This window comes from Procambarus clarkii, unplaced genomic scaffold (assembly GCF_040958095.1).
Source record: "Procambarus clarkii isolate CNS0578487 unplaced genomic scaffold, FALCON_Pclarkii_2.0 HiC_scaffold_375, whole genome shotgun sequence".
Lineage (NCBI taxonomy): Eukaryota > Metazoa > Arthropoda > Malacostraca > Decapoda > Cambaridae > Procambarus > Procambarus clarkii.
This window is the reverse complement of record NW_027189408.1, coordinates 148,063-172,678: the sequence shown is the minus strand read 5'-3', so window position 1 is coordinate 172,678 and position 24,616 is coordinate 148,063. Positions and strand designations below refer to the sequence as shown.

At 42.8% G+C, this 24,616-nt stretch overlaps 1 protein-coding gene across 1 annotated transcript in view; it reads left to right on the top strand.

The window, feature by feature from the left end:
* Positions 1-23,694, top strand: part of LOC138361418 (tripartite motif containing 13-like) — a 45,377-nt gene extending 21,683 nt beyond the window's left edge. Inside the window, exon 3 of the mRNA XM_069320749.1 lies at positions 22,933-23,694. Coding sequence (XP_069176850.1) covers positions 22,933-23,694 — 762 coding nt within the window. The remainder of the gene's footprint in view (positions 1-22,932) is intronic.
* The last annotated feature ends 922 nt before the right edge of the window (positions 23,695-24,616 follow it).

Sequence of the window (24,616 nt, the reverse complement as noted above, 5' to 3'; positions counted from 1 at the left end):
AACACAATTAGTGACTAATATTGCTAATAAAATAGGCCTAGACGCTGTAAATAATGACGCGAAAATAAATTCGTGGCAACTCTGGTTGCTTGAAGACCGCACGCGACGCCTCTGGGACGCACCGTGCATGAGGGATCATGCATGGTGTGACGTCATCGCCTATCCTGTCGGCTCAATTACGTCGTTGGTAAGTTCAATTGAATTTTTTGTTCTCGTGGTCAGGGAACATGACTTAACAGGTTAGGAAGAAAAAAATTTTTTTTTTTTTTTGGTATGCGCCTGTGGGTAACAAATGCTAAATAGCCCGGAGCCACGCAAGGGTTAATCTTGGTGTTTTCATTACCCAGTGATGGTGAGTGTATTCATCATATTGGCATTACCCAGTGATGTTGATTGTATTAGTCATGGTATTATTAACCAGTTTTGTTGAGTGTATTAACCCTCTGAAATGCATTAGCGCCTAATTTCACTCGATCAAGGGGTGCGTATAACACCTTAACCACTGCACTGTGCCAAACGACAAATGCTTTTCGCCAATAACTGTTCCCACCGACAAAAGTTTTTTTTATTCGTACACGGTCAAAACACGCTCGCGGTAGGTTGGATACAAAATGAACTCTTGGGACCCTCCAGTGAGAGGCAGCTTTCTTTGAAAAAAAATCCCAGAATGTCCTATGGCTGCTGGCTGGGTTAGTATTGAGTGAGTAACCATGGGGTGGTGCACGCCCCTCTGGCTCCCAAACGCCTGTCCGACGCAGTGTTGAAAGATCACTCTCTGTCGGTGAAATTCAGACCTTATAGCTTGAAGAACATAAGGGTCATGATATTGATGAAGCTAGGCGCAATAAGGACCTAACACAAAGGTCGGATGCAAGTGATACCGCACCTATTAGGATGATACAGCGAGCGTATCCAGTTGTAGCTGTGAACGCCACCCTTGCCCACCTATGCCATCGCCAATTTATATAGGTGATACATAGATGAATCATTTTCTGGGTTCAGTGATGATGCATCTGATACAAGTAGCATAGATGAACAGTGTTAGCGGTTTCCATGGTGGTGTTTTCCATAGATATTTTCAAGATTAGCTGAATCTCTTCCAGAATGGCTGAATCTCTTCTAGATTGACTGACACTTGCTATAAATGACTGAATCTTCCAGTCAGGGACCTTACAAAGCGATATTTTCAAGACTACCTTACGCATTACAAGCTTGGCTACATACCACTTACAAGTACTAAAACCAAGGGTGTACGTGAGTGCGTTATTTGCAAGCACACAGAACAAAGAAACAGCGAAAATCTATCTGTACCTGGTGCAACGAGAGCGAAGTCGCGCTGTGTACCCTGGACTACTTCATTGATTATTACTCACTTCTGAAGTACTGATTGTGTAATACAGTGTGTTAGTGTGTAAATAGTGTGTGAAACTATACATAGTGTAATCTTAGTGAATTTTTAGCAAGTACTATTGCAACAATAAACATTGTGGATACATTACTGACACACAGTATCACAGTTCCATGGAACATTATGAACGTTCTGTTGCATACATATTGTAAATAACAAAAATATGCATCATATACAATAAAAAACTAATAAAACCGCATTGGAAATACATAGAACAAATAATTGAAAATATATTTGTGGCAACTCTCAATGCTTGAATGGCCTGCACGCTTGTTTCTGGGAGTTTCTGGTACGGGCGACCAGCCATGATGACGTCACAGCGCACCTTGTCCACGTCCCCACTGCCAAAGTAAGTGGAATTTTGTATTTATTTTTACATAGACATACATGTTCAGGGTTAAAAAAACATTTTTTGGGGAACACTTGATTTCATGTGCACGGAGAATGTCACAATAAACTCGGCGCATCACAGTGGTTAAGGCACTCGTAGGTATATTGTAGGGTTCAAAACTTGGGTACAAGATGGATTCCTGAGGTGTTTGCCAGCTTGAAAAAAATTCCCAGCATTCCCCATGGTTGTGGGCAAGCTCATATTCAAGGTAGCAACCATTTTGTATGTATCTGTTTGTATATTGAGCTCCCAGTCTCTAGTTGGCCATGTTTTTGAGAAAACACTCTCTGATGTTTAAATACAGGGCATATTGCTTGAAGATGAGCATGCCAGTGATTTTGATAACTCAAATCTGGAAAAAGACCTAACACAGGTGTCTGATACTAGTGATACGGATATTGAAGTGAACGCTGTGGAGAGTATGTACAGTACACAGCTCTCACAGCCCTGCCATACCGGCCTAGGTCATCACCATCAGTGGAACAACACAAATTAATTTTTGTATGTTCTACTGAACATTTAGCGCCAAATGCAATTTGTTCGGATTATCCGGGAATGCTTTAGAGTAGGGTTCGTTAGAGTGAGGATGCACTGTAATTGAATCACTAATATGCTCACAATACTTTTTGAGTATAGCGATGGATCACATTTTATTATATAAATATATCACACTACACACTATTGAATAATATTACTCGAAAAAAAAGAAAAAAAAATCAAAGACATTGAAATAATTAAGTAATAATATTTTTGTGGCAACTCCCGTCTGACAGCTCGGGTGGAGCTGACTGCCTCCGATGATTACTCTGTCAACGCCCCATGTTTGCCAGACTTCCTCGCCCTATTGTGGTCAAAATATGTCACAAATTATTTTCTATTTTTCCCATGATCAGGAAACACAAATGAACACTTTTATAAGACGTGTTGCAGGCTAAAATCGCAAGAGAGCAGCCCAAGGGTTAACAAAAACCAACTAATAATATCAGGGGTTTCGCGGCCTGATGAGGGTATTGACATCATAAAACCAAAACACGCTGAGTCCCTGATGAAGGTAATGCCATCATCAATTAATGCATTTTTAAAAATCCCATTTATTGTCCGAATATTATGGGACTGGTTTTAAATGTGCCCCTTTATATTGTGAACAGTTTGATAACAAAATGAATGACGTAGCATGAAAATTGAGATTTATTTTATTTATTTTATTTTATTTTATTTATATACAAGAAGGTACATTGGGTTTGTGAGAATACATTGGATAGTACAGTATTTACATTCTTGTAAAGCCACTAGTACGCGCAGCGTTTCGGGCAGGTCCTTAATCTAGCAGATAATTTTAAGTAGGTAATTTCAATCAGAATTGATAAATGATAAAAATACATTACAAGAGAAAAATGAGATGAGAGATAAGTATATTAAAGCACATTGTTATATTAAAGCTCTGATTGATTACATTGACAGCTTGATTAGTAATTTAAACAAGATTAATAGACACCATACAGCAGATTGACAGCACATACAAGACAGCAATGATCACAATGGTAAAGATGTTCAGAATGGGTACATAAAGATTGGGAGACTGGGTAGCAAAAGATACAGATAAACAAGATTTATAAACACCATACAACAGATTGGCAGCACATATAAGAAAACAGCAATGATCACAATGGTAAAGATGTTAAAATTGGGAACATAAAGGTTGGGAGATTGGGTAGCAATTGATACAGTGCAATTTTAAGGCAAAAAGTGAAAAACTATGAAGATGAAATTAGGTACATTTTAGTATTGATTTTGAATGATGTAAAAGTTGGACAGCTTTTCAATTCAGTAGGGAGTGAGTTCCATAAACTGGGTCCCTTTATTTGCATAGAGTGTTTACACAGATTAAGTTTAACTCTGGGGATATCAAAGAGATATTTATTTCTGGTGTGGTGATGATGGGTCCTATTACATCTGTCCAGGAAGAGTTTCAGACAAGGATTTGCATTTAAGAACAGGGTTTTGTAAATGTAGTTGACACAAGAGAATTTGTGGAGTGAGATTATGTTTAGCATGTTTAGGGAGTTAAACAAGGGGGCTGTGTGTTGTCTGAAAGCAGAATTTGATATTATTCTGATAGCAGATTTTTGCTGGGTGATGATGGACTTGAGGTGGTTTGCAGTGGTTGAACCCCATGCACAGATACCATAGTTGAGATAGGGATAGATTAGTGCATAATATAGAGAGATGAGAGCAGAGTTAGGAACATAATATCTGATTTTGGAGAGTATACCAACTGTTTTAGAGACTTTCTTAGTTATGTGTTGTATGTGGGTACTGAAGTTGAGTCTCTTGTCTAGGAATATGCCAAGAAACTTACCATCATTTTTATTGCTAATGTTTACATTGTCAATCTGAAGCTGAATTGCATTTGTAGATTTGCTTCCAAATAGGATGTAGTAGGTCTTTTCTATGTTAAGTGTTAGTTTGTTGGTTGACATCCATAAGTGGACTTTTTTTAGTTCATTATTAACAACATCATTTAGTGTATGTGGGTTGGAGTTGGAGTAGATGAGGGTAGTATCATCAGCAAACAAAATTGGTTTCAGAATGTTAGAGACATTAGGCAGATCATTAATGTATATAAGAAATAGAAGAGGTCCCAAGATGCTGCCCTGTGGCACTCCAACGGTTATTGGTAGAATGGGAGAGATTATATTATTGATGGCTACACATTGGTGTCTATCACTAAGATAGGATTGGATATAGTCCAGTGCATGGCCTCGGATTCCATAATGATGTTGTTTACATAAGAGGTAATCGTGATTAACAGTATCAAAGGCCTTTCTCAGGTCAATGAAGAGTCCAATTGGAAACTCATTTTTGTCAAGGGCTGAGTAAATTATATCAAGGAGACTAATAATTGCATCGTTGGTACTGTTTTGAGAGCGGAAGCCAAACTGACAGGGGCTAAGAATGTCGAATTTTACGAGATAGGAGTAGAGCTGTTTGTAGATAATTTTTTCAAATATTTTTGATAGTATGGGTAGGTTCGATATTGGTCTATAGTTGTTTATGCCTGACGGATTACCTCCTTTATGAACTGGCATTACTCTTGCTTTTTTAAGGATATCAGGGAAGGTATGACACTCAAGGGATTTGTTGAACAGCAGAGCTATAGGTTGCGCAAGGGCATGGGAGGCGCTCTTGTATACAATGGATGGGATTTCACTGATGTTCCCTGCTTTGGTTTTTAGTGAGTGTATGATGGACACAACATCTGACGGGCTGACTGGTGAGAGGAGAAGAGAGTTTGGATAGCTGCCTGAGAGATATGTGTTGAAAGAAAGATATGTTGTTATTAGAAAGCTGAAAAGAGTACAGTTCATCGTCACTAACGAACCCCGCTCTAGTGAATTCCCAGAAGATCCGAACAAATTGAATTAGGTACTAAATGTTCAGTGGAACATACAAATGTTTGATTAAGCGAGGATTGTTCATCCAAGCAGTCACCGAGACCGAGCGTCGGAGGTGGCTGTCATCATCTATGATTCGCCAAAGTGTAAACAGTTATACAGTGTTTTATTATGCTTACCCATTGTTTCTAGGGATAAATGGTTGAAGGATGATAAAATGGTATCAAGGGTCATTGGTGAGAGTTGTTGTCAGGGGGGGCAAGTGGTGTCAGTAGTTAGGGTTTATTGTTAGGGGGGGCAGGTGGTGTAAGTTATTCTCATGGAAGGCATGTTCTCAGGGAAGCTGGAGTAATAGTGGTGTCAGGGGAGGCTGGTTGTATCAGTGGTGTAAGTTGTCAGGGAAGATGGAGTAACAGTGGTGTAAGTTGTCAGGGAAGATGGAGTAACAGTGGTGTCAGGGGAGGCAGGTTGTGTCAGTGGAGAGCTCTGGCTCGAGTTATCATGTAAATAGCAACATGTGGCTGGCGCCTCCATGCTCCACGTCGATAGTTCACTCACTGTCTGCTTTTCACCAAATTAGCTGAGAAAATGTTACCATTTCAGTTGTTTGCAACACAAAGCTCTATCATATTCCATAGTCAAATTGAACAATTTATAATAAATTGTGGTGTCAGTGGTGAGAGGATGTATTAGGGGGTGGAAAGGCGTCAGAGAAGGAGGGTGAGTAGAGACGCCAGCTGACTGCTGCAGCACGTGCCTGCCTCGATACTAAGCTCACTTGCTGCTTTTGACAAAATTAGGAGAGAAAATTTTACCATTTCAGTGGTTTGTAATGCATCACTCTACCATATTCCGTAGTCAAAATGAAGAATTCATAATAAAGTGTGGGGTTAGTGGTGAGGGGATGTATTGGGGTGGGAGGGAGGGGTAAGGAGGCGGCTAGCCTCTATGCAGTCAACATTGGGTCGAGTTTCGTCGAGGTCTGGGTTCAAGGCCTGGCCTGAGGTCTGGCCTGAGGCCTGGTCTGGCCCAAGGCCTGTCAGTCTGGCTGCCACCCTTCCCCCCCCCACTCCTATACCACCAACATGCTACAAACCCCCCCCCCCCCCCTCCCCTCCCGCACCTGACTACCAGCGGCCGGCCCTGACCCTCCTCCCCCTACCACCGGCGGCCCGCCAACCACCCCTCCTCTTCAGTTTGTTGAGAAAATTATGTGATTTTGCTTTTTTGGATTCAATAATGCTCATATATGTAGAATTTTTAATCCAAATTGTTTGTAAGTGATTGTTCTATCAAATGCCATAGTGAAAATGAAGACTTCATAATAAATGAATTGTTTATGAATATTTATGTAGACTGATACAGTTGGCTTATGGAAATCCTGGCCATTACACCATATTTGCGGCCACCAATAACAGTCACATAGTTTTGATTTTAATATGGAATTGTTTACAATTGATTGTTCTATCATGTGCCATGTTCAAAATGATAAATACATAATAAATAGATTTTCTGTGATTTTTTGTTTTGTTGATAGTGGATGTAGGACCTTTGGTTTTTTCACATGAAGGGGAGGGACAGCCTGGGGCTGACGGGTAGAACGAATTCCGCAGTGAAACGAATCGGCCTCGCCTCATATAACGCCTACGCCTCGTTCGAGTGAGGTCACACTGTATAAACATTTGAGTGTGGTTTGTGCGCTCACGGCCAATGCTCAGCCTTCGTTGCAGTGTGTGCCAGGTCGCTTGCCAGGCCAGCAAAAGAGTTAATCTTCCTTGGAGATTTCAATTTACCGAGTCTAAGATGGAAAATGGCAAACACAAATATCATAGCAGGGAATGACCCGGGAAATAACCAACCACAGGTCAGAGAACTTTTGAGATTCTGTGACAAATTCTCGCTCAATCAACAGATTACAGAACCAACTAGGAACGAAAACACACTAGACTTGTTTTCTAGTGTGTTTTTGTTGTTTTCTAGTTTTCTAGACTTGTTTTCTTGTTCATCATTAGTTCACAAACAATGATGAATTAATCAGAGACATCACAATCTCAGATACTTCATACTCAGTCCATAAGCTCATTGAAGTGCGAACTAGCATAAATAACGGTAGTAGGTCTAAGAGACCCAACAAGTGAGACGGAATATTCAATCAATTCAATTTTAACAATAAGAGGATCGACTGGGAAAAAATAAATGTAGACCTTGCAACCATTCAATGGGAGACGGTCTTAAGCGACAAAACTCCCACACAGGGAATAGCTCAACTGACAGCTGAAGCTTACAAGGTCTGCTTGAAGCACATGCCTGTGAGGAGGGGCAGAAAGAGGGCCACTCAAGAAAGAGAACACAGACAACTGTACAGGAGAAGGAAAAAAATAACGGAAATGCTTCGGCAGACACAACTATCACAAGCAAGGAAAATAAGCCTAAGCAGGGAGATCGAAGAAATAGAACAAACGTTAAAGCGATCATATGAGTCTAAGGAAATGGAATTGGAACAGAAAGTTATACAAGAGATAAGGAAAAATCCGAAATATTTTTTCACATACGCAAAATCAAAATAAAAAACCTCTACCAGTATTGGACCATTAATTACAAATGAAGGTACGTACACAGAGGACAACAAAGAGATTAGTGAAATTCTAAGAAGCCAGTATGAGGCTATGTTTAGCACACCAATAAACAACATGAAAGTTGATGACCCAGACAGCTTCTTTATGAATGACATTCAAGCTGCAGATAATATAATGGATATTACCACAAACTTGGAAAACTTTGAAAGAGAAATTGACAATATGCCTATGCACTCAGCTCCTGGGCCTGACTCATGGAATTCAATATTCATAAAGAAATGTAAAGTACCAGTAGCGAGAGCACTCAGCGTAATTTGGAGAAAGAGCCTGGATACAGGGGAGATACCAGCAGCACTTAAATCTGCAGATATAGCTCCGTTGCACAAGGGGGGAGTAAAGCCTTGGCAAAAAATTATAGGCCAGTTGCACTAACAGTTGCATAATAAAAGTGTTTAAAACGTCTGTATATAGGGTAATAACACCACAAACAGTATTGTTGGGGGTGAAACTTTAGTGCGTCTGACCTTGAATGTGTGAAGGAAGCAGCCGCCACCTGACTGTGTGTAGCGACGTCTCTTAGTGCCTGAACTAACTATATCAACTTAGTTGTACAGTTGTGGTGAACAAAACATGTAGATACTTACATATAACATTTGTATATAGTGAATAACAGCAAAAACAGTATTGTGGGAGGAGAATGTGGGTGAGGGAGGGAGGAAGTAGCAGCCAGAGGCGGGCTGCCACTGGTTGCCACTGCCACTCAGCATGCCAACTTAGTGGTTCATTATGGTGAACACGAATGTAGATACTTATATGTAACGTCTGTATATAGTGAATAAAAGCAAAAACAGTATGGTGGGAGGAGAATGTGGGCGAGTGAGGTGTTGAGGGAGTGAGTGGCAGCAAGTGGCTGGCTGGTGTGTGGCGGTCACTCCTCGTTGCTTTTTGACTCATATTAGCGACTTAATGGTACGTTATGGTGAACAGAACATGCAGATACTTATATATAACCTGTGTATATAGTGCAATAATCGACAAAGTATTTGTTCACTGTTTGATGAACATAATAATTGAATCAACAATATACACACCATATTTTTGAGTACAGCGATGATTCACTCATTTTATTATATAAATATATCACACTACACACTATTGAATAATATTACAGCAAAAATACTATGAAAAATCAATCAGAGACATTGAAATATTTAGGTAATTATCTCTTTGTGGCCACTCCTGCCTGACAGCTGGCGAGCAACAGACCACTTGGGACGCACGCTGAGTCAGCACCTGTTTTTTTGCCAGACTTCCCCACCCTATAGCGGGCAATATATGCCACTTACGATATTTTTTATTATTTTTTCCATGATCAGAGAACACGAATTAACAGGTTTAAAAGAAAAAATAATTTTTTTTGGTATGCGCCTGTGGGTGACAAATGCTAAATAGCCTGGAGCCACACAGGGGTTAAACATAATACAGGGTACATAACACAATCAAATTTGCCCATAGTAGGTAAGCACCATGTAAAGAATTTGGGAATAATGATGTCTAACGACCTAATGTTTAGGGAGCATAACCAAGTCAGCCAGAAAAATGATGGATTACGAGAACTTTCAAATCCAGGGATCCAATCACAATGGTTGTGCTCTTCAAATCACTTGTGTTGTCGCATCATGAGTACTGCTCAGTACTCACTTTACCCTTCAGAGCAGGAGAGATTGCAGAAATAGAGGGAGTACAGAGAACATATACGGCATACATAGACCCGATAAAGCACCTAAATTATTGGGATCGTCTCAAAGCCCTCCAAATGTACTCACTAGAAAGACGACGAGAGAGATATCAAATAATATACATATGGAAAATACTAGACGGCCAGGTTCCAAATCTACACAGTAAAATAACAACATACTGGAGTGAATGATATGAAAGAAAATGCACAATAAAACCAGTGAAGAGCAGGGGTGCCGTAGGCACAGAGAACACTGTATAAACATCAGTGGTCCGCTGTTGTTCAACATTCTCCTGGCAAGCATAAGAAATATTGCTGGGACAACCGTGGACATCTTCAAGAGAAAACTAGATAGGTTTCTCCAAGGAGTGCTGGACCAACCGGGCTGTGGTGGGTATGTGGGCCGCTCCAAGCAACAGCCTGGTGGACCAAACTCTCACAAGTCAGAGTTTGAGGAGTAGAGAGTACTCCTCAAGTACTTCCAGTAGAGTAGAAGTAGGAGTAGAACAACTCCCAGAACCCCATCAAGCAGGTAAACCGCCTCTAGATACAATGACGATAAGCCTTGGGCTACACAATGAAACTTGTAAAAGCAACTGTATTGCTGCTGCCTCTAATATCAACTGGGAGTTTGAAATAGGTGACATAGTGAATATCAACCTTGCAGTGCAAACATTTCTTCACAAAACTTTTAGCCTTGCCTTAAGGCTACCTTGAGGTGTTTTCTGGGCTTAGCATCCCCGCAGCCCGGTCGTCGACCAGGCCTCCTCGTTGCTGGATTGGTCAACCAGGCTGTTGAATGCGGCTACTCGCAGCCTGACGTATAAATCACAGCCTGGTTAATCAGGTATCATTTGGAGGTGCTTATTGAGTTCTCTCTTGAACATTGTGAGGGGTCGGCCAGTTATGCCTCTTATATTTAGTGGAAGCGTGTTGAACAGTATCGGGCCTCTGATGTTGACAGAGTTCTCTCAGAGTACCTATTGAACCTCTGCTCTTCAACGGGGGTATTCTGCACATGCTGCCATACCTTCCGGTCTCAAATGATATTATTTCTGTGTGCAGATTTGGGACCAGCCCCTCTACTATTTTCCACGAGTAAATTACAGTAGTTGCATGTCTCTGCACCTTTTCCAGTTTGTTGATGTGCTGCTTAAGATATGGGCACCATACAACCACTGCATATTCCAGCTTTAGTCTGACAATAGTTGTGAATAATTTCTTTAGTATTTTGCCATCCATGTATTTAAAAGCAATTCTGAAGTTAGAAAGTGTAGCATTGGCTCTTCATACAATGTTCTTTATGTGGTCCTCAGGTGATAGCTTTTTATCTAGAACCACTTCTAGATCTCTTTCTTTATCCGAATTCTTTAAAGATTTCTCACATTTCATAGAGGTGTCTGAATATAAAGTGAAAAAAATGCCAAAGGAGCTAAGTAAGAACAAAGCATTTGGTCCAGATGGAGTTTCACCATGGGTTTTGAGAGAATGTGCACTTGAGCTCAGCATTCCACTGTTATGAACCCGGATCCGACGTCCGAGCACGGAGCAGTGACAACCGCGCCATCTGTGGGTCAGCTCCCGAAACCCCCTCCAAACGGACGACGACACCTGGTGAGGACGACGTATATTGGCCACAAGGGCCAGTTTCCAGTCCTGTGCAGCGCTCAACACAGCCGCTGCTGACCTCTGGTGAGGTGGTGCTCAGACACCAGCGCCATCTATGGAGTGGATAGGTGGGCGTTTGTGTCTGAGCCTGTAAGTGAGGTGCCTTAGTGTGTCCCAGTTATTGATGACGTGTCTGCTTACAGAGTCGACCTGGGACTGTTGTGATGGGAGTTGAGTCAGTCTACCCGAGGCAGCCGTCTCCATACCTTGTACTTTGCTGCAGCAGTTGTGAAGTCGTCCCCCCGGAAGAACACTGTGGTGTGTTAGCCTGCCAGTGGAGTGGCAGTGAAAGGATTACCCGGGACCAACTGTTGGAGACGATCATCCACTGGGGTATCGAGGACAGGAGAGTGATTTGTGGTGTCACACGAGGCTCCTGTCTAGGGCGTTCCCCTTATATCGTTCGTGGAGTGGCCTGACCAGCGTTGTGGGTCCGGAACCTGCCAGCAGACCGGCTGGATTTGTGGTTGACGGCCTCCACGGCGGTGCCCCCAGTGGACCTGTGTTTTGGCTGACCTGTGGCCAGGGTAGGCTCAACTTCTCAGAAGAATTCGTTGTGAGGCCACGAAGAAGCACCGAGGACTCAGCACCGAGAGTTTTGCACCAGAGTCTTCAGCAGAAGACTACAGTGTATTTTCCCCTGTAAATAAGTGTTAATACCCCTCCCCCTGTGTAACTTTTATATATTATTTATTGGTGTTGGAAATCATTATATTATATTAAGTTCTTAACTTTCTTTCCCTTCCCCCTTTAAGTTTCTTGCGTCACGGATCACATCCCTTGAAAGCCACTACTGGCTTGGGGTCGGATACAACTTCCTCTAACAACATCAGAGTAAGGACCCCGTTGCGTCCCGAGAGGGCCGTAACATAATTGGCATCCCCAGCGGGATCCGTCCCCTTGTTAAGTATGTTTGACAGGGGTGGTGAAGTGGCGTAATCCCTGTATATAATTCCCCCTGTGTGTGACGATTGCGACGTTATACGTCCTGTGCGGTGCTCAAGAGTGACTAAGTGCAATATTGTGCAGTGCGGTGCTCGCTGTGACTAAGCGATTAAGTGCAATATTGACTAGTGCGGTGCTCAGTGATTCGGTGCAATATTGTAGAGCGAAGTGTTCGCTGTGATTCAGTGCAATATTGGGTAGTGCGGTGCCCGAAGTAATTACGTGCAATATTGGCAAGTGCAGTGTTTGGTGCGATAAAGTGCAATATTGACGTAGAACAGTGCTCGGTGTGTGAAGTGCTAACGTGAAAGCGGTGTGTTAAGTGCTAGTTGAGTGTTCCATCTGTGACAATGGCAGAAAAAGCTACCATCGATGATCTGGACGACGTTCAGGCTTTTCTGAACAGAGAGGACTGTCTTGCCAGATTAAAGTATCTGAGCAAACCGGAACTTGTACTAGTGAGCGCCTACCTGGAGATCAAGATCCGTGCCAGTGATTCCCGTGTGGAGATCTTGTCCAAGGTTCACCGGCACCTGAAGGCAGAAGAGAAACAGGAAGGCGGGGCTCCTAGTACAAAGGAAGGTGAGGAAATAGCTTCCACGGAAAAGGAAGATAAGGGCAGCGACGTTGACAGTGATGCAGGTGAGCTTAATATCAGCTTCCTAACAGTCAAAATGCGTGCCCTAGAGATCAATCGTGAGATAGAGTGGAAGAAGTTAGAATTAGAACGAGAATTAAAAGATAAAGAAATGGAGATGAAAGAAAAAGAATTGGCGATGAGGCGTTTAGAATTAGAAAGAGAAGAAAGAAGAGAAGAACGAGAAAGAGAAAGGGAAGAACGAGAAAGAGAAAGATAAGAGCGAGAAAGAGAAGAGAAACGAGAAAGAGAACAGCGAGAGAGAGAAGAAAACGAAAGACAGAGACAACATGAACTAGAAGTATTACGATTAGGCGGTGGTCGGAGGCCAACAACGGACACCAGCGGTTTCGATCCGGTAAGAAACATCAAAATGGTCCCCAAATTCAATGAGAAGGAAGTCTCGAAGTTCTTTGCAGCCTTCGAGAAAGTCGCTGCCTCTTTGGAGTGGCCAAGGGAGAATTGGGCCATTATGATACAGTCAGTCTTGACTGGGAAGGCCCAAATCGCCTATTCTACGTTATCCCTTGACGACTCCGGCGATTACGACAAGGTGAAGAAGGTTGTGCTCATGGCGTACCAATTGGTACCTGAGGCATATAGACAGAAGTTTAGAAACCTGAAGAAGACCTCAGAGCACACTTTCACCGAATTCGCCACCATCAAGGAGCGACTTTTTCAAGAATGGTGTGCCTCTCGGAAGGTGGAGACCAAGGAAGACCTCGAGCAGCTGATTCTGCTAGAGGACTTCAAGGATTGTTTGTCTGGAGACCTGAAGACGTACTTAGAGGAACAGCAGGTAGAGACCTTGAGTGCAGCAGCCACCATGGCTGAAGAGTACAGCCTGACTCATAGGCCGTCTACTAAGTACGTCCCAAGGAATTACCAGCGCCGGTTTGACAGACCTCATGACGAAGAGGAAAGACCCGTCCCACAAAGTGCTAAGAAGACGCCCCCAAGTAGCCCTCGAAGGACTAGTCCTAGTAGTCCGAAACACCGTAGTCCAAGGAGGAATATGGTGTGCTACTTGTGGGCAGAAGGGGCATGTAGCTGCTAGGTGCCGAGGCAGAAGAGGTGGCAGCGTACGTAGGGAGGTAATGATGATGAGCTGTGTTACCCCACCAGCAGGAAGCCAGTCGACGACTACGCAGGAAGAACCCAGATTGTTTTCCCCTCACACTTCAGGCGGGTATGTATCGCGTGATCATACTGGTAGATCTGTAGTAGTGCTCAGAGATAGTGGAGCAGCCCAGTCCCTGATCGTGAAGAGCTCGTTACCCGAGGGAGTAAGTGTGGATGTGAGACAAAAGGTTGTCCTGGTTGGGTTTCCTAGGACGCAGTACATCGCCCCCTTAGTGACGGTACATCTCGACTCACCTTACTTCAGCGGCACATGTGCGTTGGCAGTAGTCGATACCCTCCCTGTGGCTGGGATTGACGTGGTACTAGCCAATGACTTGGTGACCGATTGGAGCACCAATCATCCCAAGATAGCGGACGAGTCAGCCAGAACAGCAAGGTCTGAGGTAATGACGGGCCGTGGTAATGTCCAGGTAAAGACAGACCCGGATTTGAACATGTCTAATTTGTCCTCTCACCCGCAGATCGACAGCTATCTAGCAGTGTCTCCTGATTCTTCTCTCGACAAGGAACATGAGGTTACGATGGCAGAAGTACCTGAGCTAGAAGAGAGGCCTTGTGTGCAGGCATCCACGGATACCAACGAGTCTGGAGCGAAGGCAGAGGTGTGCTTGCGGTATGGCAAGTTACAGCGTGTATTGAACCAGCCAGAGATTCCCCAGACGTCAGAGGTATGTGAGGTGTGTTCGAAAGGTCTAGTGGTCCAAACCAGGCTAGTGGATATAGCCTGCTATGGACATGACAGGCTCAGGAAGCTTATCCCTCAGGTAACCAAATGTTTCTTAGCGGTATTTTGTTGTGTTCTCGTATGTGTTCTCAGTGTTCTCAGTAAGGACCAGTGGACGACCCGACGGATGATGGCTCCCTTGAACATCGTGAAGAGATCCCAGGGATTGGAGATTTGCACTGCAAGTGTTGCAGTCGACGAAGGGACCTGGAAAGTAATAGTTGATACAGGAGATACGAGAAATGATAATATGAGTGACTGTTTCCGACAGGTTGACACCCCCCGCGTGATTGCTGAGCCTCAATACAGCGTTATACGGAACGTTGGTCGACCTGACGTGGGCAGAGCGAATGCCATCTTCGGTGTGCAAGCAGCCCTGTTGAAACTAGGTGTAAGCCTAGTAGAGGTGTATGCAGTAAGTATTGATTTACCCATTGTCGCTATCACTCTGAATTATCAGACCCCTGTATTCCAGGTTCCTGTCTCCCTGAAGGACCATCGGACCGGTACCAGAAATGCCGTCTGTGATCAGCCATCATTGGTGCCACGACATAGGGAAGTGTCGAGTCGCCCCAGATCGTGTCTACACCGATCCTTACTCGAGAGGTGTGAGATGATGCCCCTGTTTGACATCGCTGTGGAGACGTGGAAGGTTACGCCAGGCAGGACATCGCCTGCCATTTTCAAGTTCCCTTTGTGCCAGGGTTTCTCTGTAGTACAGTTCTGTGGACAAGACAGCCTCGCCATTCCAGTTCATAGAGTAAGTGAGTCCATTTGGAGTTGTGTCGCCATACTAATTTGGTCTGTGTTTCTTTTTATAGAACCCCAAACCAAATTCTTTTTGGTGGGGAGGTGTTACGAACCCGGATCTGACGTCCGAGCACGGAGCAGTGACAACCGCGCCATCTGTGGGTCAGCTCCCGAAACCCCCTCCAAACGGATGACGACACCTGGTGAGGACGACGTATATTGGCCACAAGGGCCAGTTTCCAGTCCTGTGCAGCGCTCAACACAGCCGCTGCTGACCTCTGGTGAGGTGGTGCTCAGACACCAGCGCCATCTATGGAGTGGATAGGTGGGCGTTTGTGTCTGAGCCTGTAAGTGAGGTGCCTTAGTGTGTCCCAGTTATTGATGACGTGTCTGCTTACAGAGTCGACCTGGGACTGTTGTGATGGGAGTTGAGTCAGTCTACCCGAGGCAGCCGTCTCCATACCTTGTACTTTGCTGCAGCAGTTGTGAAGTCGTCCCCCCGGAAGAACACTGTGGTGTGTTAGCCTGCCAGTGGAGTGGCAGTGAAAGGATTACCCGGGACCAACTGTTGGAGACGATCATCCACTGGGGTATCGAGGACAGGAGAGTGATTTGTGGTGTCACACGAGGCTCCTGTCTAGGGCGTTCCCCTTATATCGTTCGTGGAGTGGCCTGACCAGCGTTGTGAGTCCGGAACCTGCCAGCAGACCGGCTGGATTTGTGGTTGACGGCCTCCACGGCGGTGCCCCCAGTGGACCTGTGTTTTGGCTGACCTGTGGCCAGGGTAGGCTCAACTTCTCAGAAGAATTCGTTGTGAGGCCACGAAGAAGCACCGAGGACTCAGCACCGAGAGTTTTGCACCAGAGTCTTCAGCAGAAGACTACAGTGTATTTTCCCCTGTAAATAAGTGTTAATACCCCTCCCCCTGTGTAACTTTTATATATTATTTATTGGTGTTGGAAATCATTATATTATATTAAGTTCTTAACTTTCTTTCCCTTCCCCCTTTAAGTTTCTTGCGTCACGGATCACATCCCTTGAAAGCCACTACTGGCTTGGGGTCGGATACAACTTCCTCTAACAACATCAGAGTAAGGACCCCGTTGCGTCCCGAGAGGGCCGTAACATCCACTTAACAGATTTTTTCAGACATCCCCGTGAACAGGAGTCCTAGCAGATGTGTGGAAAAAGGCTAACACAGAACAAATGTTTGCACTACAAGGTTGATATTCACTGTACTACCTATTTCAGATTCCCTGTTGATATTAGAGGCAGCAGCAATCTACAGCAGTGGCAGCAGGGAAGATCCCATCAAATATAGACCTGTATCATTGACAAGTGTTATAGTCAAAATATTGGAAAAAACCAGCGTTGAATGTAATGAAACGCCATTTTCTGGGTGAGACCCGGAGGCTCCCCGGAGCTTTACCAGGCTGATATGCTAATGTCAGACTTTGGCATCAGTCATGTGTATGGAGTTCTAGGGCCTACCGGGGACCACGGCCAGAACCTGGCCCCCTCAGAGAGGCAAGGGGAGCAATGGCGTATAGAATGGCTTATGCATCGTTAACGATGCATAAGCAACAGGGCTCCATTAAGGAACATATAATTTCTTCCCACAACCAGACCATCACCAGAGAAGTCTTATAAAAAAACACGGAAATCATCGATAGATACAGCGATAGCAGGCGGCCTGATATCTGCGAGGCACTACACATTAAGAAGTCGATACCAGCAATCAACAGCCAATTAATGCACAACTATATTCTACCCACTTCAAGACTCCGCACCAATATAGAAGCATCAAGAAATATGGGCCAATAGGCCCATTGCAGTTACTTACATTCTTCCTTTTAACTTACAAAATATTATACCCATTATTTCGTGTTCTGTCTTGTGTTGAAAATTTGTTTTCACCTCATCCAAAACTGTTGTAACATCACCTCACCCAAATGCAGGTATAAAATCAAAGCTGTTTAACCCTTACACTGCTCAGGGGTCCTGGGGACATTTACACCCCTCTGCGCAAGAAAAAAAGAATTCAATTTTTTTTTTTCGTCTTCTAGACATGTTAATTTGTGTCCCCTGAGCACGGGGAAAAAAAAATCGTAGGTGACATATTTTGGGCGCAATTGACCGAGGAAGTCTGGCAAAAAGTGGGCGTTGACAGAGGGGTCGTCAGACCCGGTCAGCGTCACCCACGCTGACAGGTGGGAGTTGCCACAAAGATATTATTACCTAATTGTTTCAATGTCTTCGATTTATTTTTTCTTAGTTTTTTTGCAGTAATATTATTCAGTAGTGTCTATTGTAATATATTTATATAATAAAAGTGATGAATAATCGCTATACTCAAAAATATGATGTGCATATTAGTGATTCAATTATGTTTATAAAACGATAAACAAATAGTTTTGCTGCTATTACACTCTATACGCAGGTTATATATAAGTATCTGCATGTTTTGGTCACCATAACGAATCACTAAGTTGGTATTGAGAGTCGAAAAGCAACGAAGAGTTACGGCCACACACCAGCCAGCCACTCGCTGCCACTCCCTCAACACAATCACTAAATTTTCTTCCCCCCAACAATACCATTTGTGGTGTTATTACACTATATACAGACGTTATATATAAGTATGTATATATTTTGTTCACCACAACTGTAAAGCTAAGCTGATATAGTTAGTTCAGGCACTAAGAGTCGTCGCTATACACAGATGGCGGCTCCTTCACTCTTTCAAGGTCACACGCACTAAACTTTCTCCCCCAACAATACTGTTTGCAGTGTTATTACCCTATATACACATATTATATATAAGTATCTACATGTTTTATGCACCGTAACTGTACACCTAAGCTTGTAGTGCGCCCAAAGAGCATAGTGGCCACCCTCTAAACAGCTAGACAAATCGTGCAGACGACGTCACCTCCGTCACCCAAATGGCTCCTCCCAGCATAATCCTTTTGCTGTTATTACACTAATACACACATTATATATAAGTATCTACATTTGTGTTCACCATAGAGAACCACTGACCTGGTATGGTGAATGCAAACAATAACAGGTGGCCACACAGTCAGTAAACGATGCTGTCTCCCTCCGTCTCTCAGCATCACTCTTCCCACAGCGCTAATTATTACAACAATCCTGCCATTATCACAACCCTGGTTATTTATATCACAGTCATGGGTTATCTGTGATATTGTCATCGCTAAATAATAACAATTATATATTTTGACATTTTTCGGCGATGCTGTGGTCACAAGCTGAACAGCAATGCTGTTCGCTCATGCTGCGTGCGCCAGCCTTGGTTCCTCCAACAGTACTGTGCCTCTTACACCTGAGAATATTGCCCACGATTTAAAAAAAAAATGGCGTCTGTTTACAAGAGCCCTGAGGAAGTTACTGTGAACCCCGTGTAGCCGCGGTCCATTTGAATCTGGCCTGGCACCCAATGGCGTATATATTCGCCATGCGCACCGTGGGACATGTTACTCAGGGCGTATGTATACACCATGAGCAGTTTAAGGGTTAAACTCTGTTTAGTGTTTGCAAGTTAGTTGTGTGTGTGTAAACTAAAGTCTTTGAAAATGTAATAATTTATTACGAAACGCGTTCACATGTCAAGCCACCTGCTATCGCTGTATCTATCGATGATTTCTGTGTTGTTTGATAATCATCGATAGATACAGTGATAGCAGGCGGCTTGACGTCTGCGAAGCACTACACATCAAGAAGTCAACACCAGCAATCAACAGCCAATTAATGCACAACTATATTCTACCCACTTCAAGACTCCGCTCCAATATAGAAGCATCAAGAAATATGGACCAATAGGCTTTCTACAATTCCATTCAATACCCATTGTTTCGTGTTCTGTCTTGTGTTTGAATTTAATACCCATTGTTTCGTGTTCTGTCTTGTGTTGGAATTTAATACCCATTGAATACCCATTGTTGAAAGTTCGTTTTTTCACCTCATCCACCTCACCCAAATGTAGATATAAACCTCGAAGATGTGTAAGCTCTATTCAGTTTCAGTTGTGTGTTTGTAAACTAAAGTCTTTGAAAATGTAATAAGTTTTACAAAACGCGCTCAAGTGTCGCGTCAGACTAGAAATAAAAATGAATTTTGGAGAATTGATCTTTGAATTACCATCAACAGTGAAAAGAAATGTAAGAGAGATAGAGAAAATTCGTGTTAGAATTATTAATCTTACTTTTTCGGTCATATTTAATAATATATGTCTACAGGAAAGACTGCTACCAAAATATACTAATATACAAGAGTTGTTACATTCTTGTACAGCCACTAGTACGCGTAGCGTTTCGGGCAAGTCCTTAATCCTATGGTCCCTGGAATACGATCCCCTGCCGCGAAGAATCGTTTTTTCATCCAAGTACACATTTTACTGTTGCGTTAAACAGAGGCTACAGTTAAGGAATTGCGCCCAGTAAATCCTCCCCGGCCAGGATACGAACCCATGACATAGCGCTCGCGGAACGCCAGGCGAGTGTCTTACCACTACACCACGGAGACTGCTAGATCGGAATCGTTTCGCTAGATCGTTTCTTTTCACTGTCGATGGTAATTGAAAAATCAGTTCTCCAAAATTCATTTTTATTTCTAGTCTGACGCCACACTTGAACGCATTTCGTAATAACTTATTACATTTTCAAAGACTTTAGTTTACACACACACAACTATAACCTGCAAACACTAAACAGATTTCTTACTATGCTATAATTCAAATGGCTTTTCATTTTATATACCTGCATTTGGGTGAGGTGATATGTTACAACAGTTTTGGATGAGGTGAAAACAAACTTTCAACACAAGATATTGGGTAAACACGAAATATTGGGTAAAGTTAAAGGGGAAGAATGGAAGTAAATGCAAACGGCCTATTGGCCCATATTTCTTGATGCTTCTATATTGGTGCGGAGTCTTGAAGTGGGTAGAATATAGTTGTGCATTAATTGGCTGTTGATTGCTGGTGTTGACTTCTTAATGTGTAGTGCCTCGCAGATATCAAGCTGCCTGCTATTGGTGCATCTATCGATGATTTCCGTGTTTTTTGTTAAGACTTCTCTGGTGATGGTATGGTTGTGGGAAGAGATTATATGTTCCTTAATGGAGCCCTGTTGCTTATGTATCGTTATTCGCCTGGAAAGAGATGTTGTTGTCTTGCCTATATACTAAGTTCTTTGAGGCTTACAGTCCCTAAGTGGGCATTTGAAGGCATAGACGACATTGGTCTCTTTCAAAGCGTTCTGCTTTGTGTCTGGAGAGTTTCTCATGAGTAGGTTAGCAGTTTTCTTGGTTTTATAGTAAATCGTCAATTGTATCTTCTGATTTTTGTCTGTAGGGGTAACGTTTCTATTAACAATATCTTTCAGGACCCTTTCCTGCGTTTTATGAGCTGTGGAAAAGAAGTTCCTGTAAAATAGTCTAATAGGGGGTACAGGTGTTGTGTTAGTTGTCTCTTCAGAGGTTGCATGGCATTTCACTTTCCTTCTTATGATGTCTTCAATGAAACCATTGGAGAAGCCATTGTTGACTAGGACCTGCCTTACCCTACAAAGTTCTTCATCGACTTGCTTCCATCCTGAGCTGTGGCTGAGAGCACGGTAGACATAAGCGTTAACAACACTCCTCTTGTACCTGTCTGGGCAGTCACTATTGGCATTGAGGCACATTCCTATGTTTGTTTCTCTAGTGTAGACTGCAGTGTGGAAACCTCCGCTCCTTTCCATGACTGTTAGATCTAGAAAGGGCAGCTTCCCATCTCTCCATTTCGTAGGTGAAATGCAACACAGAATTCCGCTCAAATGCCTCCTTCAGCTCCTGCAAATGTCTGACCTCAGGTACCTGAGTAAAAATGTCATCAACATACCTGCAGTATATGGCCGGTTTCAAGTTCATGTCAACGAAGACCTTTTGTTCGATGGTCCCCATGTAGAAGTTCGCAAACAGAGCACCTAGGGGAGAACCCATGGCGACCCCATCTACTTGCTTATACATGTGCCCATCCAGGCTCAAGAAGGATGCCTCTTTAGTACAAGCTTGGAGTAGTTTCCTTAGAATGTTTTCTGGTATGTCAAGAGGAGTACAGGCCAGATCACGATACACTCTGCCCGCTATATATATATATATAAATATATATATATATATATATATATATATATGGTGCATGGCCGTTCTTAGTTGGTGGAGCGATTTGTCTGGTTAATTCCGATAACGAACGAGAGACTGGCCTATTAACTAGTCGACGGATCTCCAGCAATTGGTGTCCAGTTTGCAACTTCTTCTTAGAGGGATTAGCGGCAATTCTAGCCGCACGAGATTGAGCAATAACTCGCCCAACATCATTACCCCCTGCACTAATACAAATAATGGGTTTGTTCCCATTTCCCGTCATAATATCATTCATGTTTTCAACAATATCACCAATTCCAGCTCCCGGATAGCAAACCCTTAATCTGTTCTCCCTATCTCTGGCACAAAACGTTCTGTCTAAATACTTCACCTGGGAATCTCCCACAACCAAAATTCGCTTCGGTACCGCCCTAACTTTCTGAGCAGCCTGAGGGGCCTGCGCTCCGCCGTTCCTCGATGATTTCCTCGCTGCAGGCGCACTACAGCACTCGTCCTCCAACACGGCAAATGAATTTGCCGTGTTTATATATATGTATATATATATATATATATATATATATATATATATATATATATATATATATATATATATATATATATATATATATATATATATATATATATATGCAATTGACGATCACAAAACACTGATCATTTTATGCGGAAAATCCACAGAGAAATAAATAATATATATAATATAATATAATATATATAATAATATATATATATATATATATAATAATACAGAGAAATAAATAATATAGTACAGTATATATATATATACTGTACTTAGTTTATAAATTAAATAGATAAGATTTGGTGGTCTTATCACCACCAAATCAACTACGCCCAGATTTGTATGAGACCAATAGTCAATTTATCCATCATGGTTATGTTTGGGGAAGAGTATCACTCAATCTCAACAATCCTGTAATGTAATTGTGTGTTCCCATAGTAAGTGTAAAATAATCCAGAGTAGTTCAATAAAACCCATGTGTTAAGATGTAACCCACAGTGTATTTTTTGTCCAACTTAGACTAAGAATACTTGATCCTTCCCCCATTATCACATACGATACATACATTTCCTTCCATTATTCATAATAAAGTAAGGATGGGTTTTGTTAGTCTGCACTCTCAGGTATGGCTTACAAACAGCCCTGCTGCTGCAATATGTTACCTAAATATATTATCCCATACTCCGAGATATGTTTATAAAAAATATTGGCCTTGCTGTGAATGTGTTAATCTGTCAGTAATATTAACCCTGCTTTGAAATAGCTAATGCAAAGAATGTATAAAAATATTATGTAATTTGTATTAGTAAATAAAGTACTGTAATATTAGTTTTAAATGTAAATACATCTAGCAAACTAAATATTCTTTTCCACAGGATAACAAGCCAGAGGAATGTTCAGTGTGTTTTAACGATTATGATGACAATCAGCTACGACCTCGCACACTGCCATGTGGCCACACATTCTGCTCCCAGTGTATTGACAATGCTATCAAGAATGGTCAGCTGACCTGCCCCAGCTGCCGTGCCGAGCACACTGCCACAGCTGCTACTCAGTTCCCAATTAGCTATGCTGTGGAGGCTTTTGTTAGGAAACTCAAAAATATCCAGCTAACAACTGAGGAAGTAGTGCCAGCAAAACCTTATGAAGGTCCCGCCAGAGGCATCAGTAAGACATTACGTTCCCTGGTGCAGGAGCAGAAGAGCATCATCAGCAGCCTCATTACTAGCTGTGAAGAGGTACTGTCCCAGCTGGGGGAGTACCGGGGGCAGCTGGGGGACTGGAAGACTCACCACCTCCAGCTCCAGGACAGACTCTATGCTCTGGTAGAGCAGAACAAGTCAGCAATGAAGCTCTTGGAACTGGAGGATACCAGTGTGGTGGATATGACAACACAAGGAGAGGAAGGGAAGACTCAGCTGCAGGCCATGTTGGGGAGCCTTGACACAGTCAACACCCCACAGGAGGTTGGCACAACCATAGACACAGCTGATGAGTGCAAGATGAAGGTAGAAGATTGGCTCCGGAAGTGCCAGGAACTCTTCCCAGATGTCAACACTGTCCACACCTCGGTGAAGGTACACTACCGAAGGTCACATTGTTCTCACCCAACTGAGTGTAGTATGGCCTCTATATAAACACTTTTGACGTGGAGACACATCAAGATGAGAGTTGACTTTATAGATAGGAAACATTTTTATTAATAAAGTCAACTGTCATCTTGGTGTTTCTCTACACTGTGGTCAGTGTAGAGAAACACCATTACTTATATTGTGAAATTATTTTACTCAGAGCCTGATGCTTCATTATAGTCCAGTTACTTTACTCAGAGCCAGATGCTTCATTATAGTCCAGTTACTTTACTCAGAGCCTGATGCTTCATTATAGTCCAGTCACTTTACTCAGAGCCAGATGCTTCATTATAGTCCAGTTACTTTACTCAGAGCCTGATGCTTCATTATAGTCCAGTTACTTTACTCAGAGCCTGATGCTTCATTATAGTCCAGTTACTTTACTCAGAGCCTGATGCTTCATTATAGTCCAGTTACTTTACTCAGAGCCTGATGCTTCATTATAGTCCAGTTACTTTACTCAGAGCCAGATGCTTCATTATAGTCCAGTTACTTTACTCAGTGCCAGATGCTTCATTATAGTCCAGTTACTTTACTCAGAGCCAGATGCTTCATTATAGTCCAGTTACTTTACTCAGAGCCTGATGCTTCATTATAGTCCAGTTACTTTACTCAGAGCCAGATGCTTCATTATAGTCCAGTTACTTTACTCAGAGCCTGATGCTTCATTATAGTCCAGTTACTTTACTCAGAGCCTGATGCTTCATTATAGTCCAGTTACTTTACTCAGAGCCTGATGCTTCATTATAGTCCAGTTACTTTACTCAGAGCCTGATGCTTCATTATAGTCCAGGTTCCACCATTAATGTTTGTGTTGGTAATGACAGGTGCAGGAGACCATCAGGGAGGCCCTGGAGATGACGACCACAGAGACAGGTGCCACAGCTGACCCCGTACACCTGGGAGACTCAGCCTCCACCATTAATGT